The sequence below is a fragment of the Pristis pectinata genome, chromosome 3 (genome assembly GCF_009764475.1).
Source record: "Pristis pectinata isolate sPriPec2 chromosome 3, sPriPec2.1.pri, whole genome shotgun sequence".
NCBI lineage: Eukaryota > Metazoa > Chordata > Chondrichthyes > Rhinopristiformes > Pristidae > Pristis > Pristis pectinata.
Genome location: NC_067407.1, coordinates 89,467,790 through 89,485,213, shown reverse-complemented (window position 1 = coordinate 89,485,213; position 17,424 = coordinate 89,467,790). Strand labels below are relative to the sequence as shown.

The following is a 17,424-nucleotide window of genomic DNA, read 5'->3' as shown; positions in this document are numbered from 1 at the left end:
TCCATTATCTTCTGCTTGTAAGGATTATACTCAAAGGTCAGATGCACAGCAATATTATGTTGGTACTGAAACTACATTCAATGAAAATTATAACATGAAAATTAAACAATTTCAAAAGTCCCACTGTTCTTGAAACATCATTTTATTTGTGTACTCATCTCAGTTGTACCATCAGGGAAAGGTGACTGAAGAAAACTTAAAAATGCATATCAGTCAATGTTGCTCATTTACATCAGGGAATCCCAGCTTGAAGACATGCCCAGTGCACAAGGACAAATCATCACCTTTTCATCTTGTGCAGAAAACACAGCCTGACCCAGCAAGAAAATAAAACTAAAGTCCAGCTGGAAAATTATTTTTACTGTTTACATTTATATATACAATTAACATCCAACAGTAAAACTGCAAGGATGCCAGATTATTGAAGCTCAGGTAGTGCCTGACTGGCAGATTTTCTGGATTGTTCGATATTATTCTACAATTTTAAAACTTTTTATCCTTTATCATCATTTTAGGCAGTTTTCCTATGTCGCCCATAGATAATGTAGCCGAACCTCTCTTTGCTGGCTTAGCCTGTTAAAAAGAACAACATGTGATGAATGTAGCACACAATATGTTAGCTGTGGCACATGAGTAAGGATGCACAATACAGATAGTCCAGCTGTACTGAAAAAGTATACACCACCTTCACAATAAATTTACCAAGAAAATATGCATTTGCAATATGAGAACTGGTAATTAACCACAATTTCAAATTCTAAGAGATTCCTAAATGACTATTACTCTTATCTACATTCTATTCCAAGAAGTCTTTCAAACAAAATCTTTGCTTATTATATTCATTGTATAATCATTTCCTCATCACCACATTAAGCTGTCTATTTTAAGTAGAATCCAATCTGCCCAGAAAGATGCGACTTTATTGTACAAAAAATACAACCAAGGTTATCTCAGTTCCAATGAATTAAGTTCATAGTCATACAATAATTGTACCATTAATTAAGAATCACTAAACTCACACAACCCATACCATTAATATGTAAATCTTAACTTAGGCCAATGTGGTCAGTTGCCCTTCATTAGCTCCAGGCACAGCAACATAAAACAAAAACTGATTCATACAGTGCAAGGAACAATTCAAATAAAATTATCAAATCCAATGTATGCTATTAACAGGAAAAAAATAATTTTGACCTATTGCACAGAAGAAAAATAAACTGGCCCAGAGTTATTCACATGTCATAAGAACTTGCAAGGCGAGGGGAAAACGGGAGGGGAGATTAACCTCACAATAAAGCCAACATGTGCATGAGTATAATGGCCCCTTCCTGAGTCATTCTGTATCATTCCATGGACTTCAGAGTTTTGTCATGTGATGTTCTGTACTGTGGGAAGAATTTTTTTTCTGGATCAGATTCTAATCAGTTCCCAAGAGTTATGTTAATCCAATAAGAAAATTAAGATGTATGTGAAGATTTTTTTTAAAAATCAAGACAGTTGATATTATCCATTCCTGGGCATAGTTTAACTAGTGGGCAGCAGCTCTAAAGCAAATTCAAGGAACTCTGATTCACCAATACTGGTACATTTCAAAGAACTGTTTAATTAGTTGAGGAACTTCATTTAATGCAAACCAACTCAATAAGAGAGAGGAATATACAGATGTAACATCTTGGAAGTGTTTCAGAGTACATGATTTTGTGAACAGAGTAGTAGACTTTGTCGGCAAAATTTACAGTCAGATGGAGTTTGAACCAAGATGCCCATTCCAAAACAGGAAACAAAGAAATGGCAGATAGATTAAATCAATTTTTGCATAGGTCCTCACCATGGAGGGCCTAGCAAATATCCCCAAGATAACAGATAGGCTAATTTCAAATAATATGGAGGAACTTGGATGTAACTAGTGGAGGACCCCAAGTACAGGTTCCTTTTCCTCAATTATTTACACTAATGATTTGGAGGAAACAAAATGTACAGTTTTTGTCCAGATGAAGGGTCATGACCTGAAATGTTGACTCTCCATTTCCCTCCACAGATGCTGCTGACCTGCTGAGTTCCTCCAGCAGTTCATTTTTTTGCTTGTGAAGTTTTCAAGTTTGCCAATGATATGAAAAATTGGTGGAAGGGCATGCTGTGATGAGGAAAATGTGATTCTGCAAGGGGATAGATTAAGTGATTGGGTGAAAACACAGTTCAGTGTGGGGAAGTGAGAGTTCATGCACTTCAGTAAGAGGAATCAATGGGCAGACTATTATCTGAAGGGAGAGAGACTGCAAATGAGTCAAGTTCAGGGGGATCTAGATGATCTAGAACATGAATCACAAAAGGTGAGCAGGTAGGCTCAGTAAGTAGTTAACAAAGCAAACAGCATTTTCATCATTTTTGGTCAAAGGGGTTGAAGTTTGAGGTTTTCTTAGTCATGTTGGTGAGGCTACAACTGGAATCCTGTGTCAAGTTTTGGTCCCCTTACCTAAAAATGGATATAGCAGCATTGAAAGGAGTCCAAAGGAGATTCACCAAACTAATTCCTAGGCCATCATACCTAGAGAAGCCAGACAGTTTAGGTCTGTCTTCTAAACTCCAAGGAATAAAGCGAGGCTACCTTATTCAAGCATACAAGATCCTCAAGGCTTGACAGGGCAGATGTTGAGATGTTTTCACCAATAGGAGAGTCACACACAAAATAAAACAGGGCACAGTTACAAGATAAGCAGATAGTCTTTTAAAAGCAAGGAGCACAGAAATTTCATCTCAGAAGTTAGTGAATCTCCTGAGTTCTCTGAGGGCGATGGAGGCTAGTTCATTAGTTGTATTTAAAATGGAGATAGATAAATATTTGAAAGATCGAAGTATTGAGGGTTATGGGAAGCTAGCACAGAAGAGGAGTTGAGGCCAGCATAGGTTAACTATGATCATATTCAAATAATGGAGCAGGTTTAAGGTGCCTGGTGGCCTATTCCTGCTCCTATTCTTGTGTTGTTGTGTAAACACATTGTTACCCCAGTCAAATGGTCACATGTCCAACTACAGAGACCTGAACCCAGAAGTCTAGGGCAGACAAAGGTGACACCTTTTTGAACAAATATTGTTTCTATCTCTCAGACCAGAATTAAAAGTACTCTGGCACTACAGAGAGGTCCCTGGGTTACAGAAGACCTGACCTATAAAAATCTGACTTTATTTCCTAGACTCTGCTCTCAGGTATAGTACTTGAACCTTTTCACCAGGAAACAATGCAGAGATCACCCATAGGAAAAGCCAATGCCTTCTCCAAATTCTCCTTCAGGAGAGAGCAAACATTATAAACTCCGAACCACCTCTCATAAGTGCACATGCCTTTATTAAACTGCAGATAGTTTTCTCACTGATTAGCAGATCAGCTCCCCCAGTCACTCTACCCAGGCTGCATTCAGACAAACATTTGTCACAGTTCACTTGCTGGTAACAACTCCTAACACCTACGCTGACCTTCCCCAGTCTACTCTTTGCAAATCAGTCCCTAAGGGCAGTTGACACTAAGGATTTCATATTACAATTTTGGGGGAAATTGTTCACTTTCAACTTACAGAAAATTCTGCTTATGAACAGTTTCCAGAATAGCAACCCTTGCGTAACACAGGAACCCCCCGTACTTTGAAGAGCAAGGGCGTTATCCCACATGACCTGGTCATTCTTTATCAAACACTAAAATGTGGTCAAAGTTACATTACAATTTGTTGAGCTTCCTGTATGCAAATTGGCCAATGGGATTCTTATACGCCAACAGTGACTAATCAAACTATATTTCAATGAGCTTAAAGCGTGGGAAAGGGGCTACATTAATGATTTAACAAAAAAATGATCCTGCAATCCCCAAGTGTAATCCTACAATATTCTACAGTGCTCCTACATATGAAAACAGAATTTTTAATATTTAATTGTAAATACCTGTGTTTGTACAAAAACATGAAAAGTACTGCACCAGGATCAAATTATAGCATACATGGAAAAAATTTTATTTCCCACTTACAAAAAAACTAAACTTGCTTACCTGTGACTCATGGGGTTTCCAACCAATCATGTACAGAATCTGAAATGTTGCTGGCACAGACCCATCATTATTACCATACATCTCTTTGATGAGAGAGAATTAAAAGTTTAATTTAGTACAATTCCTACAAGTGTTATAAGTTTTACTTTAGTTAACTATCAACAACTGCCACCACTTATAACACAGAGGAAGCTGATTTAAGACAAAACCATCTGGAAAAATAATTGAAATCACAACTCACGATGTTGTTAAGCTAAAACATTGCTAACAAGTTAAGAAGAGTTGTGAATCTCTAATTTTCGAACTTGTCTTGCACAAGAGACAACATATCCTCTATTCCCACCTCTATCCCATTATTTATTCTATCTTTTCAATACTTGAAAGTGAAAACTGGACCAAATTTCAAGAATTATTCTAGATTGCATCCACAAAAGATCAAGTAACTGTTTAGAATTGAAAATTTGTTTTCAAAAATAAGCTTGCAGATAAAATATTGGGGCATTTCTTTGTTCCTAATTATGATTTCTCCATTTCTAACTGTAGGAGACCAATATTTGCATTCATTCATCATTTTCTTTTCAGATATTTAAAAACTGACTATAAAAGCTCTGATACATTCCCCGAAGCTTGCTTCCATAGGTCATCTTTTCCCTCTTAATCTTTTTGTTCTCCTCCACCAAATTCTAAATTGCTCCCAATCCTCAGGCCTGCTGCTTTTCCTGGTAATTTTGTATTCCTCCTCCTTGGACCCAACCCCAATTTCCTTCATAAGCCATGTCTACTATCTCCACTTATTTTTGTGCTAGATGGTGAACATTATTGAAGAATGTCACAAAAGCACCATCATTGACATGATCTATCATTTTGTCAATGATTGATAGTAGGTTGGTGGCAGTAATTTTCCAGGATAGGATTTGTCCTGCTTTTAGTGAGCAGGACATACCTGGACAATTATCTGTATTGTTGGGTAGCCTGGGGTGCAATGATGCCAAAACAGCATGTCTAGGAACATAGCTTGTTTTTAAGTGTCAATCATCAGTACAACACCTGGGACACTGTCTAGTCCCACAGCCTACAGTGTACTCAGTGCTCCCAGCCATTTCTTCTGAGCACGTGGAATGAATCAAGTCGGCTTTAGACCAACTTCTGAAATGTAGAGCATCCGGAAAAGGCAGGGAATGAGTATTTTCCATTCAGGACCTCTGACTGAAAATGATTGCAAATGCTTCAGCCTCATCTCTGGAATATTTAAACAGAGGAAATGTGCTAATATTAATAGAAAGCAGAAACCATCATTTGAGCAGAAGAGCCAACTTATCTATCCCCTCTGTAAACCTGAATATTCAATATGTACTCTCTAACTCACACCAAATATCAGATTCAATTCCAACCTTTTATTAACTCACCTTTGTAGATTGCTGCAGCTGCTAGTATTGTGTCCCTGTGCAACATGGGTTTCCTGGACCAAGCACAATTGCTCTCTCCCATACCTTCAGATTTAGAGATGTAAAACTATCAGGAGATTTAAAAGAAATCACATTATCTATCCAGGATTAGTTCAGTGGGTTAAGGTTTCCTTTTGCAATTATTCTGTGATCTGAGGGCTTGTATATTTCTGCACTCTGAAACAATTTCCAATATTCCACTTTTTTTTCCTCAAAACTATAAGCAGAAATGAGATCCATGACTGCTCATGTAGAATTTTTTCCAGGTTAACTCACATCAAATATGCAATCTTTTAAAAATAAAATTTCACGTGATGAAAGGCTTTAAAATATACCAAACTTGATATGAAGCATTTCTGTAGTACATAGCCAAATATATATACCAACCTTGCAAGTCCTCCATTAATTCAAAGATTCCTGGATAGTTGACCTGGATTTCATCAATGTCCTGTGGAAAATAAATTTATGAATCCTGCAAATTATTTGACAAATTTTGTAGTTGTATAATATTCCCACATTTCTCCCTTTTAATAGTTAAGCAGAGGAAATGTGCAAGTCGATGAGTAGCAATACTTAGAAAGAGTGGTAAAGCAGGTACATGGCATGCTTGCCTTTATTGGTTGGGGAATTGAGTACAAGAGTCAAGAAGTCATGTTGCAGCTACATATTACCTTAGTTAGGCCGCACTTGGAGTATTCTGTGCATTTCTGGTTGCCATTACAGGAAGGATGTGAAGACTTTGGAAAGGATGCAGAATAGGTTTGCCAAGATGCTGCCTGTAATCGAGGGTATGAGCTATAAGGAGAAGTTGGACAAACTTGGGTTGTTTTCTCTGGAGCAGAGGCTAAGGGGAGACCTCACAGAAAGATTATGAGAGGTGGAGATAGACAGTCAGAATCCCCCCCTCCCCCAGGTAGAAATTTCAAGTACTTGGGGACATGCATTTAAGGTGAGAGGGGGAAAGTTTAAAGATGTGTGGGGAATTTTTTTTTGTTTACAGAGAGCAGTAGGTGCCTGGAACGAGCTGCTGGGGGAGTGGTGGAAGCAGATATGATAGTGACATTTAAAAGGCTGTAAGGTAGACATACGAGTATGCAGAGAATGGAGGGATATGGATCATATACATACAGAAGAGAATTAGATTAATTTAGCATCGTGTTCAGCATTGTGGGGCAAAGGGCTAGTTCACATGCTGTACTGTTCTGTTTATTAGTCTATCAGCCTACTCTTTTCATTTCTATGTTCTGTATTTCATAGTAACATTTTTTTGACTGATCTGCAGAGATAACATGAGGAACAAAGGAGGGTTTGTGTGGCCGACATAAAGGTATCAAAGTTCTTCCCTGCAATTTTTAAAATTAAGTTACACCCTTTTAATTTTCATGAAGACAAGCATTAACTATAAATAAATTTTACTTATGCAAGGAATTAGTTAATCATGTAGGTTGGCATTTTGTATCAAGGCAGGGCATTAACATGGTATTTAATAGGAGGGCTCCTTATCACAATGAAGACCAGTCCTTTTCCCACTGGGGACAAGGAGAATTGAACAGGGATCAGCTGGTCTATACCTCTAAATTGGTCATTTGAAAAATGACACTGCCAGAAACCAGTGACCATTGCTCCCACTTGTTCATCAGAGAAGTGAAGTAATACATAGACAACTTGAAGGCAATTAAATGCTTCTGGTGCAACGGAGAACTTTGTTTTAGAAGGCAAGGTCCAATTTGTTCTCAACACTATTCATCTTAATGTAAACTAAAGAAGTAATTTAAAAAGAAAATTTTTTCATTTGCCTTACCACAGTTAGCATATTGAATCCTGCTTGTTCCAAGAGATTCCCGAGGTCTGTCATGGCAGTAAATGGTGATATATGAGGTGCAAAACCACCTTCACGTTCCAATTCTGCTAGTTGTAGAGAACAACGAAGTTCATACAAGGTCTCCCCTCCCATCATGGCACCAATGAATACTCCATCTGGTTTCAAGGAAAAATGAATCTAGAGAGGAAAAAGGGTAATCATTGTCAGCAGAATAGTCAGTATATCACCTAAAACTACCAGTCAGTAAATTATTTGTTGGTGCACATCACAAACCTATTTCTGCTCGTATGATTTCCTAGATATTCAGAAACAAAAACATCTCAAATAGTTCATAAAATTAAAACTAATTATCAATATCACAGCTCATCTCCTTTTGGCCAGGATCATCTTGGTAATAGCATGAAGTCTGTTAATTAAAAAAGTTAACGTTTCAAGAATGATTATTTTCAGCTCCAACCAATCCAAAAGCACTAATTTGTGCATCAACTTTGTTGGAGATAGCTGCGATGAACTAGTGAGAGTATTTAAATAACAGTTTTTCTTTTCTAGGTAGCTGGTGATTGAATGTCTTCATAAAAATCAATATGCATCAATACCCATTGCATCTCCTTTCCCCAAACACTATGCTTTTCCTGAGAACTGTGCTTTAATAGAGTTATTCCATTATAAGTTAACATTGACAGTTTCCGTGTAGTCCATACCTTTCTATAATGTCCAGATTTTCATCCTGTTATGAACTCTTGAGGTTTGTCCATAGAAGAGATAAGACTAGCCTTTATAATTCTGGATTACACATTTACTTGACAAATGCAAATAGTATTTCCCTCCAGGGGTGTGACACAATTACAATTTCTGCATATTTCCAGAAAATTATATGAAGCGTCTCTGGTATTTCCCACCTCATTTTGGTATTCTGGGATATATTTTCACTTCTGGTTTCATTAACTTTCAAAGTATTTCCAATGGAACACTTTTCCAGTTACTCTTCTTCCCGTTCCTCAGGTACTTGTATGGTCCCACTTGCGCATTCAAGATCATGAAGTAGCTAAACATTTCTGCTACTACCCCATTCCCAATTACACGTTGTCCTAAAAATATTTGCAAACACTCATTGTGGTGGTGGTAAGCATTTTTTTTTGATTAAAGTTGTTTTGCTTGCTCTTCCAATTTAATTTCATTTTGTTCTAATCCCTCTTACTTGATCACTAAGATTATATTACTTCTGATTAAACATATAATCACTTTACCTCACCAGTTTGGTTTTAAATATTTCTCACTATGAATTCCAATACTTTTCGGCCCCACAACCAAATAATCTGAATTGAATACAAAAAAAATCCAAATCCTGGAAACATTTAGAACTCCTGTCACGAACCAGCAACAAAAGAAACACACTGAGCATGATTTAGTGTTAAAAACTATTTTATTAATCACTACTTATGATAATACGTAAAATAAAAGTAAAAATGTTAGTATGTTAGAATTCAAAAATGTTAAACCTTGAGTGTGTGACGAAGTCCCAAACTCCAAGTTCAGGAATGGTTCTTAAAGTTCAGTTCCGCAAGCCATAAGGTGAAACATGAGCAAGGGCTTCTTCAACAACCACCGTTGTCTGAAGATAAGACGTAGACGTAGAGAAACATAGAAAGAGTAAATATGAAATCCAAATGTTCCACGATGGAACCCAAACGACACTTCAGTGTTTACTCGGTAGTGACTTCCTCACCCCGAAAAGCATCCGAATTGTGGTCGTCCACACACAAATACCTGTTTCCTTCTACAGGTCAGCAACAAAGTGAACTCCACCGGATTACTTCCAACTTCCATACATGGATTTCAGTGGCAAACACAGTTATTGTTTCTCATCCATCGATAGAGAAAACAAGCAGGCTGGTGTCTCTCTCCCTTCTCTCTCTCTCCTTCTTCTTCTGACTTCTTCAACAACGTCATTACGTCCTTTATCTTCTATTGACGTAAGCACGCCCCACACACACATACACACACACACTCTATCTTAAAGGGACTTTCACTGAGTCCGTAACACCTCCCACCTAAAAAAATTTTTTCCCAAGAAAAATTTAACCGCGCAGTTAGTAATGTTAATGATTATCATGCTACACAACTACAGACCATCAGATTAGTACAGATACGTTTCCCATTTAACATCGAGAAAGACAATCAGCAATCACATTATCTTTGCCTTTAATGTGAGTTATCATGAGATCAAACTCTTGCAAAATTAAACTCCAGTTTAACAGCCTTCTGTTCTTATTTTTGACTCGGCTCAGAAACACCAATGGGTTATGATCTGTATATACAGTCAATGGTTTTTGAGTGGTGCAAACATATACACTGAAATGTTGCAAGGCTAAAACAAGCGACAGTAATTCTTTCTCTATGGTGGAATAATTCTTTTGATGCTCATTAAATTTCTTTGAAAAGTAAGCTACAGGATGGTCAATATCATCAAGGTCACCCTTCTGCAACAACACAGCTCCTGCAGCTTCATCACTGGCATCTACTGCTAATGAAAATGGCTTTTCAAAGTCAGGTGTTTTGAGCACAGGATGGTAGCATAAAATGGCTTTCAGCTTCTCAAATGCTTCTTGACAAGAATCTGTCCAAACAAACTTTACTCCCTTCTTCAGAAGATTAGTTAGGGGAAGAGCAGTATCAGCAAAATTTTTACAAAATTTTCGGTAATATCCATTGCTGCTGGTTTCCACACACACAAGCCAATTAAAAAGAATTTATCAGACCTCCCTCAACAATCTTTGGATTGAATCCCGGACGAATCTCGTTAACCTTGGGAACTATCCCAGACGACACTCGTTAATCTTTGGATTGGATCCCGGACGAATCCCATCAATCTGGGGAACGATCCCAGACGACACTCGTTAATCTTTGGATTGGATCCCGAACGAGCCCCCAATTTTGTCACGAACCAGCAACAAAAGAAACACACTGAGCATGATTTAGTGTTAAAAACTATTTTATTAATCACTACTTATGATAATATGTAAAATAAAAGTAAAAATGTTAGTATGCTAGAATTCAAAAATGTTAAACCTCGAATGTTAACCCCAAAACTAAACTCGTTGTGTGTGTGTGTGTGTGTGTGTGACAAAGTCCCAAACTCCAAGTTCCGGAATGGTTCTTAAAGTTCAGTTCCGCAAGCCATAAGGTGAAACATGAGCAAGGGCTTCTTCAACAACCACCGTTGTCTGAAGATAAGATGTAGACGTAGACAAACATAGAGAGAGTAAATACGAAATCCAAATGTTCCACGATGGAACCCAAACGACACTTCAGTGTTTACTCGGTAATGACTTCCTCACCCTGAAAAGCATCCGAATCGTGGTCGTCCACACACAAATACCTGTTTCCTTCTACAGGTCAGCAACAAAGTGAACTCCACCGGATTACTTCCTACTTCCAACTTCCATACATGGATTTCAGTGGCAAACACAGTTATTGTTTCTCATCCATCGATAGAGAAAACAAGCAGGCTGGTGTCTCTCTCCCTTCTCTCTCTCTCTCTCCTTCTTCTGACTTCTTCAACAACGTCATTACGTCCTTTATCTTCTGTTGACGTAAGCACGCCCCACACACACATACTCTATCTTAAAGGGACTTTCACTGAGTCCGTAACACTCCAAACATCTCTCAAGAAGTCATCAACCTGATACAATAACTTTGCTTTTCCTCAGCATGGTTTCTCAGAATCAGGTTTATTGTCACTGACGTATGTTGTGAAATTTGTTGTTTTGCGACAGCAGTATAGTGCAAGAAATAAAGAAAACAATTGCTAGCGCAGGTAGTTCTGCTACAATGCGCGTTTCTGTAATGTGAATTGGATCTAACCATGTAGATGCCATGGCCAAGAAAACTCACTAGTGCCTCTACTTCCTCAGGACGCTAAAGAAATTTGGCATATCCCCTTCGACACTCACCAATTTTTAATCGATGCACCATAGAAAGCATCCTATCTAGATGCATCATAGCTTGGTATGGCAACTGCTTTGCCCAGGACCGCAAGAAACTGCAGAGAGTTGTGGACACAGACCAGTGCATCACAGAAACCAGCCTTCCCTCCATGGACTCTGTCTATACTTCTCACTGCCTGGGTGAAGTAGCCAGCATAATCAAAGACCCCACCCACCCAGGTCATTCTTTCTTCTCTTCCATCAGGCAGAAGATACAGGAGCCTGAGGGCACATACCACCAGGCTCAAGGACAGCTTCAATTCCACAGTGATAAGACTATTGAATGGTTCCCTTATACGATGAGATGGACTCTTGACCTCAATCTACCTTGTTTGACCTTGCACCTTATTGTCTACCTGCAATGCACTTCCCTGTAGCTGTAACACTTTACTCTGTATTCTGGTATTGTTTTTACCCTGTACTACCTCAATGCACTGTATAATTAATTGATCTGTACAAACGGTATGCAAGACAAGTTTTTCACTGTACCTCAGTACAAGTGACAATAATAAACCAATACAATGCAATTTCCATCAGGAAATAGAAAACCACTCGAGTTACTTTGGAAATTTACAAGCAGAAAAGAAGCTACTAGTCTTGGAAAAAATAACTGTTTGCATATAACCTCCCTGCAGTAATCAAAGAGCATTGTCTCTTTACAGCACAGGCCACTAGTTTTACCAAGGGCCATTGGAAATTGACAAACAATTGCTTCTACTGACACTTGTGCAATGATACTCTATTAAATAATGTAGCATAGAGCCTTTAGTATTTTTAGCTTCCAGTATTGAAATAATCCTGTAGCTATTAAGACAACCTTCAGTTTTGAAAATCCTGTGGGGGAGAAAAACAACTTGGTTATTTTAAATCTGAAACTCTCCAGCCCCTAACCCCTTTTTCCCCCAGTGACATGATGGTTTTTATAATGGAAGGTTTCTTTGGAATGCAACCATCACGTAATAGCAGAACTATGTCCAATAACTGCCATGTTTTATTTTTGAAACTTGAACCAGATTCTTCTTTGAAATCAACTAATTTTAGTCTGCATATAATGGCATTACTTTTCATCGCCCAGAACTAGACAGTGGTATTCCAGTGATTCTTTGGCCTATCTACCAGCCTGAACTCTCTACAATCTTCACCTCATCTGTTCCACTTTCAGCACCCACATTTGCACCATGACCCCTCCAACAACTTCAACCTACAATTTTCATGCTCCTATTTATACCTCTTGGCGTCCACATCTGCAACCCACCATCTCGAAAATTGAGGAATAGCTGTTATAATCTACATTTCATTACCGAACATTATAACCACTGGATCAATTTTGTATTTAACATAATACAAATAAGAGACCATGATGCTGCTTTTACAGAAATAAATTGCTTGAAAAATATGGCTTTTTTTTTATAAACATGGAAATGTGTCTCAACAGTTACAAAATTAAGCATCTGAGGCATCAGTACACCTTATAAACCACTATTTTTTTTAAAACAATTCATTTGGAATTGTGGAAAAAGCATTCTCACCTGTTTGAAAGCTCCTGGGAGGTCATTCACCCAATGCAAACTAAAAATGAAAGAGGACATTTTAGCTAACATTATTTTAGGACATTTCAAGTTATCAAAAGATAAAATTTAATTTTCAATTTTACTGAAATTTATGTCAAATCAAACTATTTTACAAAATTGAAATAAAATCACATTCCACTTTCTGGAAACATGTGATTGACACAATTATGTGGACATAATTCTTCTATCAATAATGGGAATTAGTCAGTAGGTTTTATTCATTTAAAAGAGCTTCTTTAATCACATACCTTAAACTGCTAAGAATGAGATCAAATGTATTTTCTTGGAAGGGGAGAAACTCTTCATCTGCTATGACATGATAAGTGGGAATTTCAGTCTTAATGGGGCATTTCTGTAAAGGAATATTTAAAGAAATAAAGTTCTAAGATTTTAGCTGCTCAACAGGTACAGTTGTAAATTAAGCAGTGCAAAAACAAAAATCGAACATTTCTATATTCATGAATATTCTCTCCTTTCCAGACTTTATTCTATTTTTTCATGCTGCAAGTTATTTCAAGACAAATACAGCTGTGAAGATGCTCCTAAAGAGTGTACAATGGACAAAATGTTCACTTGCCCCTCCAACTTTATTCACTATTCATCTGAGAGAAAAAAAACACACCTCTCTATTTTGCGACTCCAGATGAAGACAGGAGTGAAAGGAATAAAACTGTGGGCATAATTCCTATCCTACTACAGGAAACATTGCTATATCAATACATTTATTGGTGGAAAATCACTTGCTGCAAGATAATTTACTTACATCCTTTGATGTATATCTAAGAAAAGCAGATTTAACCAGAATAAATATTGAAAGCAATTCTACCGCCAACATCCTAAAATGAGGTTGCACAATAATGGCTTAACAAATTGTTCTTTTGAAATGGGTGAACCTTGGTGATTGATATGGAGTGGGGGGAGGGTGGTTATCAGACAATCCCTTATAAACATCTCAAGAGGATAAAACCACAGCAGTTAACTCCGTGGATTTGTATATTAAAGTTGTATTGCTAGAAATTACTGGTCTCCACTATTTTTTTCCCAACAAATAAGCTTGAGCTCAATGCCAAAGCTGGTCAGTTCCTCCTTTCAAGAAGCAATTCAAGAGCAGATCTCTGACCTTTAGAGGCAGACCACAAATCCCAATCCATCATTGAAAACAAAGACAATAGTCAAATGAAATATTTCTTTTTAATTATATCTTAGTTTTATATGAAGTGTTAATTGCAGAGTCTAGGCATGCATATTCTTTCAAACAAAAATGCTTTCTTGAATTAAGATAATGAATTGCAAGGAAATCCAACTGTGAACCTACCAAAACATTCTCCGCAATATCCATCTGATAGAGTTTGTGAACTGTATCCTGAAACAAACAGGATGAACTCATGTAACCAAATTTTTTCAAACATGTTCCAAAACATTTTTGTTAAAATGTCTTAAATGAAGTTTAATACAGGCTTCTGTTTTAGAAGGATCATCAGCTTTGTGCCTCTTCCTTCACGATGTAGCAAATAAAGGTGGTAAATTTTATACACCAAGCTACCTAAATGATAATTTCATAGCTGTTTTGCAACTTTTAAATGATGCTTCATGGTTTTCCACTTCATCTCATATTATCAGGAGTACTTTTACCACCAATACAACAGAAATATATGCAGTGCATAGATGTGTCAAGATGCAAATTCAAAAGTGCACGTTTGAAGGGACAAGAATGTATCAATGAATTTAAATTTATCCAAAATAATTTTTCAGTATAACGGAGGTTTATTATGCTTTGTAGTACCTTTCATCACAATCTATAATACATTCAAACTATAATTAAAAGCTGCCAATTTGTTAGAGTAGTTATGTCGTGGATTTATGCCCAAAAGCAAATGGGTTGAGATTTCCAATTTAACATCATATTAAGGTTTTTAAAGCAGATGAAACACCAAGTCTTTGATGAGCATGAAAAGGCACCAACTCCTTTTGATTTTGTTTTTGAAACCACACCGCCAACATCTGTGAAATTACCTTGGTTAGATTTCCTGCTATATAGCCTTTACCACATCCAATATCCAGTGCAACAGGGAAAGTTCTAAAGAAAAGAACAGGTGAAGTCATACCCAGATAAAATTTCATGTGCATTTTTTGAACTAAATTGCTTTAATATTGTGGGAAAAGATTAAAAAATATAGGTGAACAGCAATAACAAAAAAGGCACAAAAACATACAGCAGAGAAGACTTAAACTTACCTCACAACATCTGAAACACGGTCTGCAATTCTGCTTCCAACCTGTACAATTGCAAAATTGTGATGCAGATCATTTGGAAAGACTTAATAATTGTATCTTAGAATGTAAAAATAGGATGTGTTTTACAACAGGTCAGCCAAAATCTCATTCAATGGCAGAACAAGCTCAAGAGACTAAGTGGCGTGCTCATTCTATGGATTTAATTCTATGAAATGCCTACATATCATACAGCATCCAAGATAATGTACACTGAAGTGGGAAAAGACAATTCAGTCTGGCCTCCAAAATTTCTATCATTTATTCCTACCAAAAACATTGGGCTGTGGACTTAACAGAATAATTTATGGCTGTTCCCAGAGTGGCTTCACACAATACATTATTACAAAGAGTGACTGACATTACTTCGACATGATTACCAACATAATATATGCACGAGAACCTCAGCCTGTACTGGAAATGAGAAAAAGCAATTTGTGGAATAACTCAGAATATGACTGTGAAATTAGAAGCTTTTTTGAAAACAGTCATAAAAATATAAGATATTTGTTCGCTGTACCCAAATTATGTTGTAAAGAAACTCAGCAAGAAATAGTCTTACAATTATGAAGTGCATTCATGCCCTTTATTGTTTACTTATAAACAAAGTATCTAATTGCCACTTGCTACTTCTTGACAAGACAATAAACAGAAACTCACAACACGTGGTTAAGTACAATTTCTCCCGCCCCTGCATAGAACATACTAAAGAGGACAAGAATCTTTCAGATCGAAAAATCTTTAAGGATGAGCTAAGATCAAGCAACTAAACAATGCAGAATTTACAGCAATCTCAATGCTTCTAATCTGGGATATTTTCAATTAAAATTAGTATTAAATCTAAAACATTTGAATATTTTTCATTTTTTTAAAAATAAGTGTCTAAAATTCTGATGTTGTCTAAAACCAAGGACGCATTGCACTTATACAACTTAATGGAAAAAAAACTCAATCCAAATCATTTCACAGGGGAGTAAGCAGGGGAAAAAGGGGGGTTTTCAGTTATATTACAAGGGGTGACCAAAAGATAAATATTGCAAATTTCAGAAATATTGGCCAGGTCAAAACATATCTGTGGATAGAAAACCAAATTGTGACAAGAAACTTAAGAGGCAAGAAAGGGCGTGCGTTTGGGGGAATGGGACTTGGGATTTGGTGAGTGGGGTAACAAGAAAGGAATGAAGTATCTGTGAAAGATTTAGCAAAAATACAAGGACTGTTGGAAATCCAAAATAAAAGCCATGAACGCTAGAACCATGCAACATATTTAATAGCATTGTGGAGTGAAATAGAGTTAACATTTTAAAAAGAAAAGCAAAGTGACCTTTCTAATGGCTTTTAGTTCTGTGAAAGGTTATCAACCCAAATCATTAACTTCCCCCCTTCATCTACTTTTTCTCTCCCCTGCACCCACCCCCATCCCATACTAATCCTGTCTGACTTGCCTAGCATTTTCTGTTTTGATTTTAAATGCTATCTTTTGCATCCACAATCCAACGCAGGTAACGAGGACAGTGGTGATGAGCAAGCAGGGATTGGGGTGATTTCAAGCTGCAGTTTAGAAATGGAAACAAGGCAGGCAGACAACAAGTCAACGATCCAATGAAGAAATGAACCGGGTTAGAGGGCCTGATTGGTCTCCTACCCCTCCAAGATTCTCACGAAGGTACACAAAAACATTGTATTAAAGTTCACAGGAACCAAGGTGCTATTGACCTTCAACATTGACTCTATTTCTCTCTTCGCAGACAAGGCTTAACCTGCTGTGTATTCCCAGCCTTTCACCCCTCTACCTCTAAACACCCCGCAGCCTTGTCATGAAACACTCGCAGCCTGAAGCCCACAGGATGGAGCGGAGCGGGCGCGGTCGTGGCCGCTCACCTCTTCCCGCAGGTAGTCGCACTGCCGGCTCCCGCCCGCCGACGTCGCCCAGTTTCTCTGCCGCCGCTTCATCCGTCGGTCGAACACATTCATCGAGCTCCCGGCTCTCGACGCCACCTCCCGCCGGCTCGCCCAGCACGGAGGCCGGAGCGGCGAGCCGGGCTTGTCGAGCTCCAGCGGCTGGAGACGGCGCAGTAGCCGGAAAGCGGCCCAGGAACACGGCCTCATCCTTTCGCTACTGCTGGACCGGGGGCGCCGGGCCCCGCCGCTGCGCATGCGCGCCCGCTCCACCGCCCCGACTCCACCACTCGTCAACGCAGGGGAACGCTGTCCTTCAGAGTAAGGAACGGTGCGTCTACCGAGGGTCGTCGATTTAAAACAAATAAATTAATTAATGTTTCATCATACATAGTCT

At 38.0% G+C, this 17,424-nt stretch overlaps 1 protein-coding gene across 2 annotated transcripts; it reads right to left on the bottom strand.

The window, feature by feature from the left end:
• Window positions 1-132: 132 nt before the first annotated feature.
• Window positions 133-17,383, bottom strand: ndufaf5 (NADH:ubiquinone oxidoreductase complex assembly factor 5). Of its 2 annotated transcripts, XM_052011061.1 has the most exons (11): window positions 17,010-17,383; window positions 15,093-15,133; window positions 14,871-14,934; window positions 14,173-14,220; window positions 13,106-13,209; window positions 12,816-12,855; window positions 7,280-7,477; window positions 5,866-5,926; window positions 5,440-5,523; window positions 4,034-4,116; window positions 133-573 (listed from the first exon to the last, which is right to left on the bottom strand). In XM_052011061.1, exons 1-11 carry the CDS (start codon window positions 17,283-17,285, stop codon window positions 484-486), a joined length of 1,089 nt encoding a protein of 362 aa, XP_051867021.1. In that variant the 5' UTR covers window positions 17,286-17,383; the 3' UTR covers window positions 133-483. The 2 variants fall into 2 exon arrangements, with proteins under 2 accessions (XP_051867021.1, XP_051867022.1); XM_052011062.1 differs by lacking the exon at window positions 15,093-15,133 and having other exon boundaries at window positions 17,010-17,119.
• Between the last annotated feature and the right edge of the window lie 41 nt (window positions 17,384-17,424).

Coding starts and splice junctions, on each gene's coding strand:
- ndufaf5 (XM_052011061.1), bottom strand. CDS start 17,285: ATGCGCAGCGGCGGGGCCCGGCGCCCCCGGTCCAGCAGTAGCGAAAGG. Junction 5,524..5,865: donor ATTAATGGAGGACTTGCAAG/GTTGGTATATAT, acceptor CTAAATCTGAAG/GTATGGGAGAGAGCAATTGT. Junction 574..4,033: donor GGAAACCCCATGAGTCACAG/GTAAGCAAGTTT, acceptor TCTTTTTAACAG/GCTAAGCCAGCAAAGAGAGG.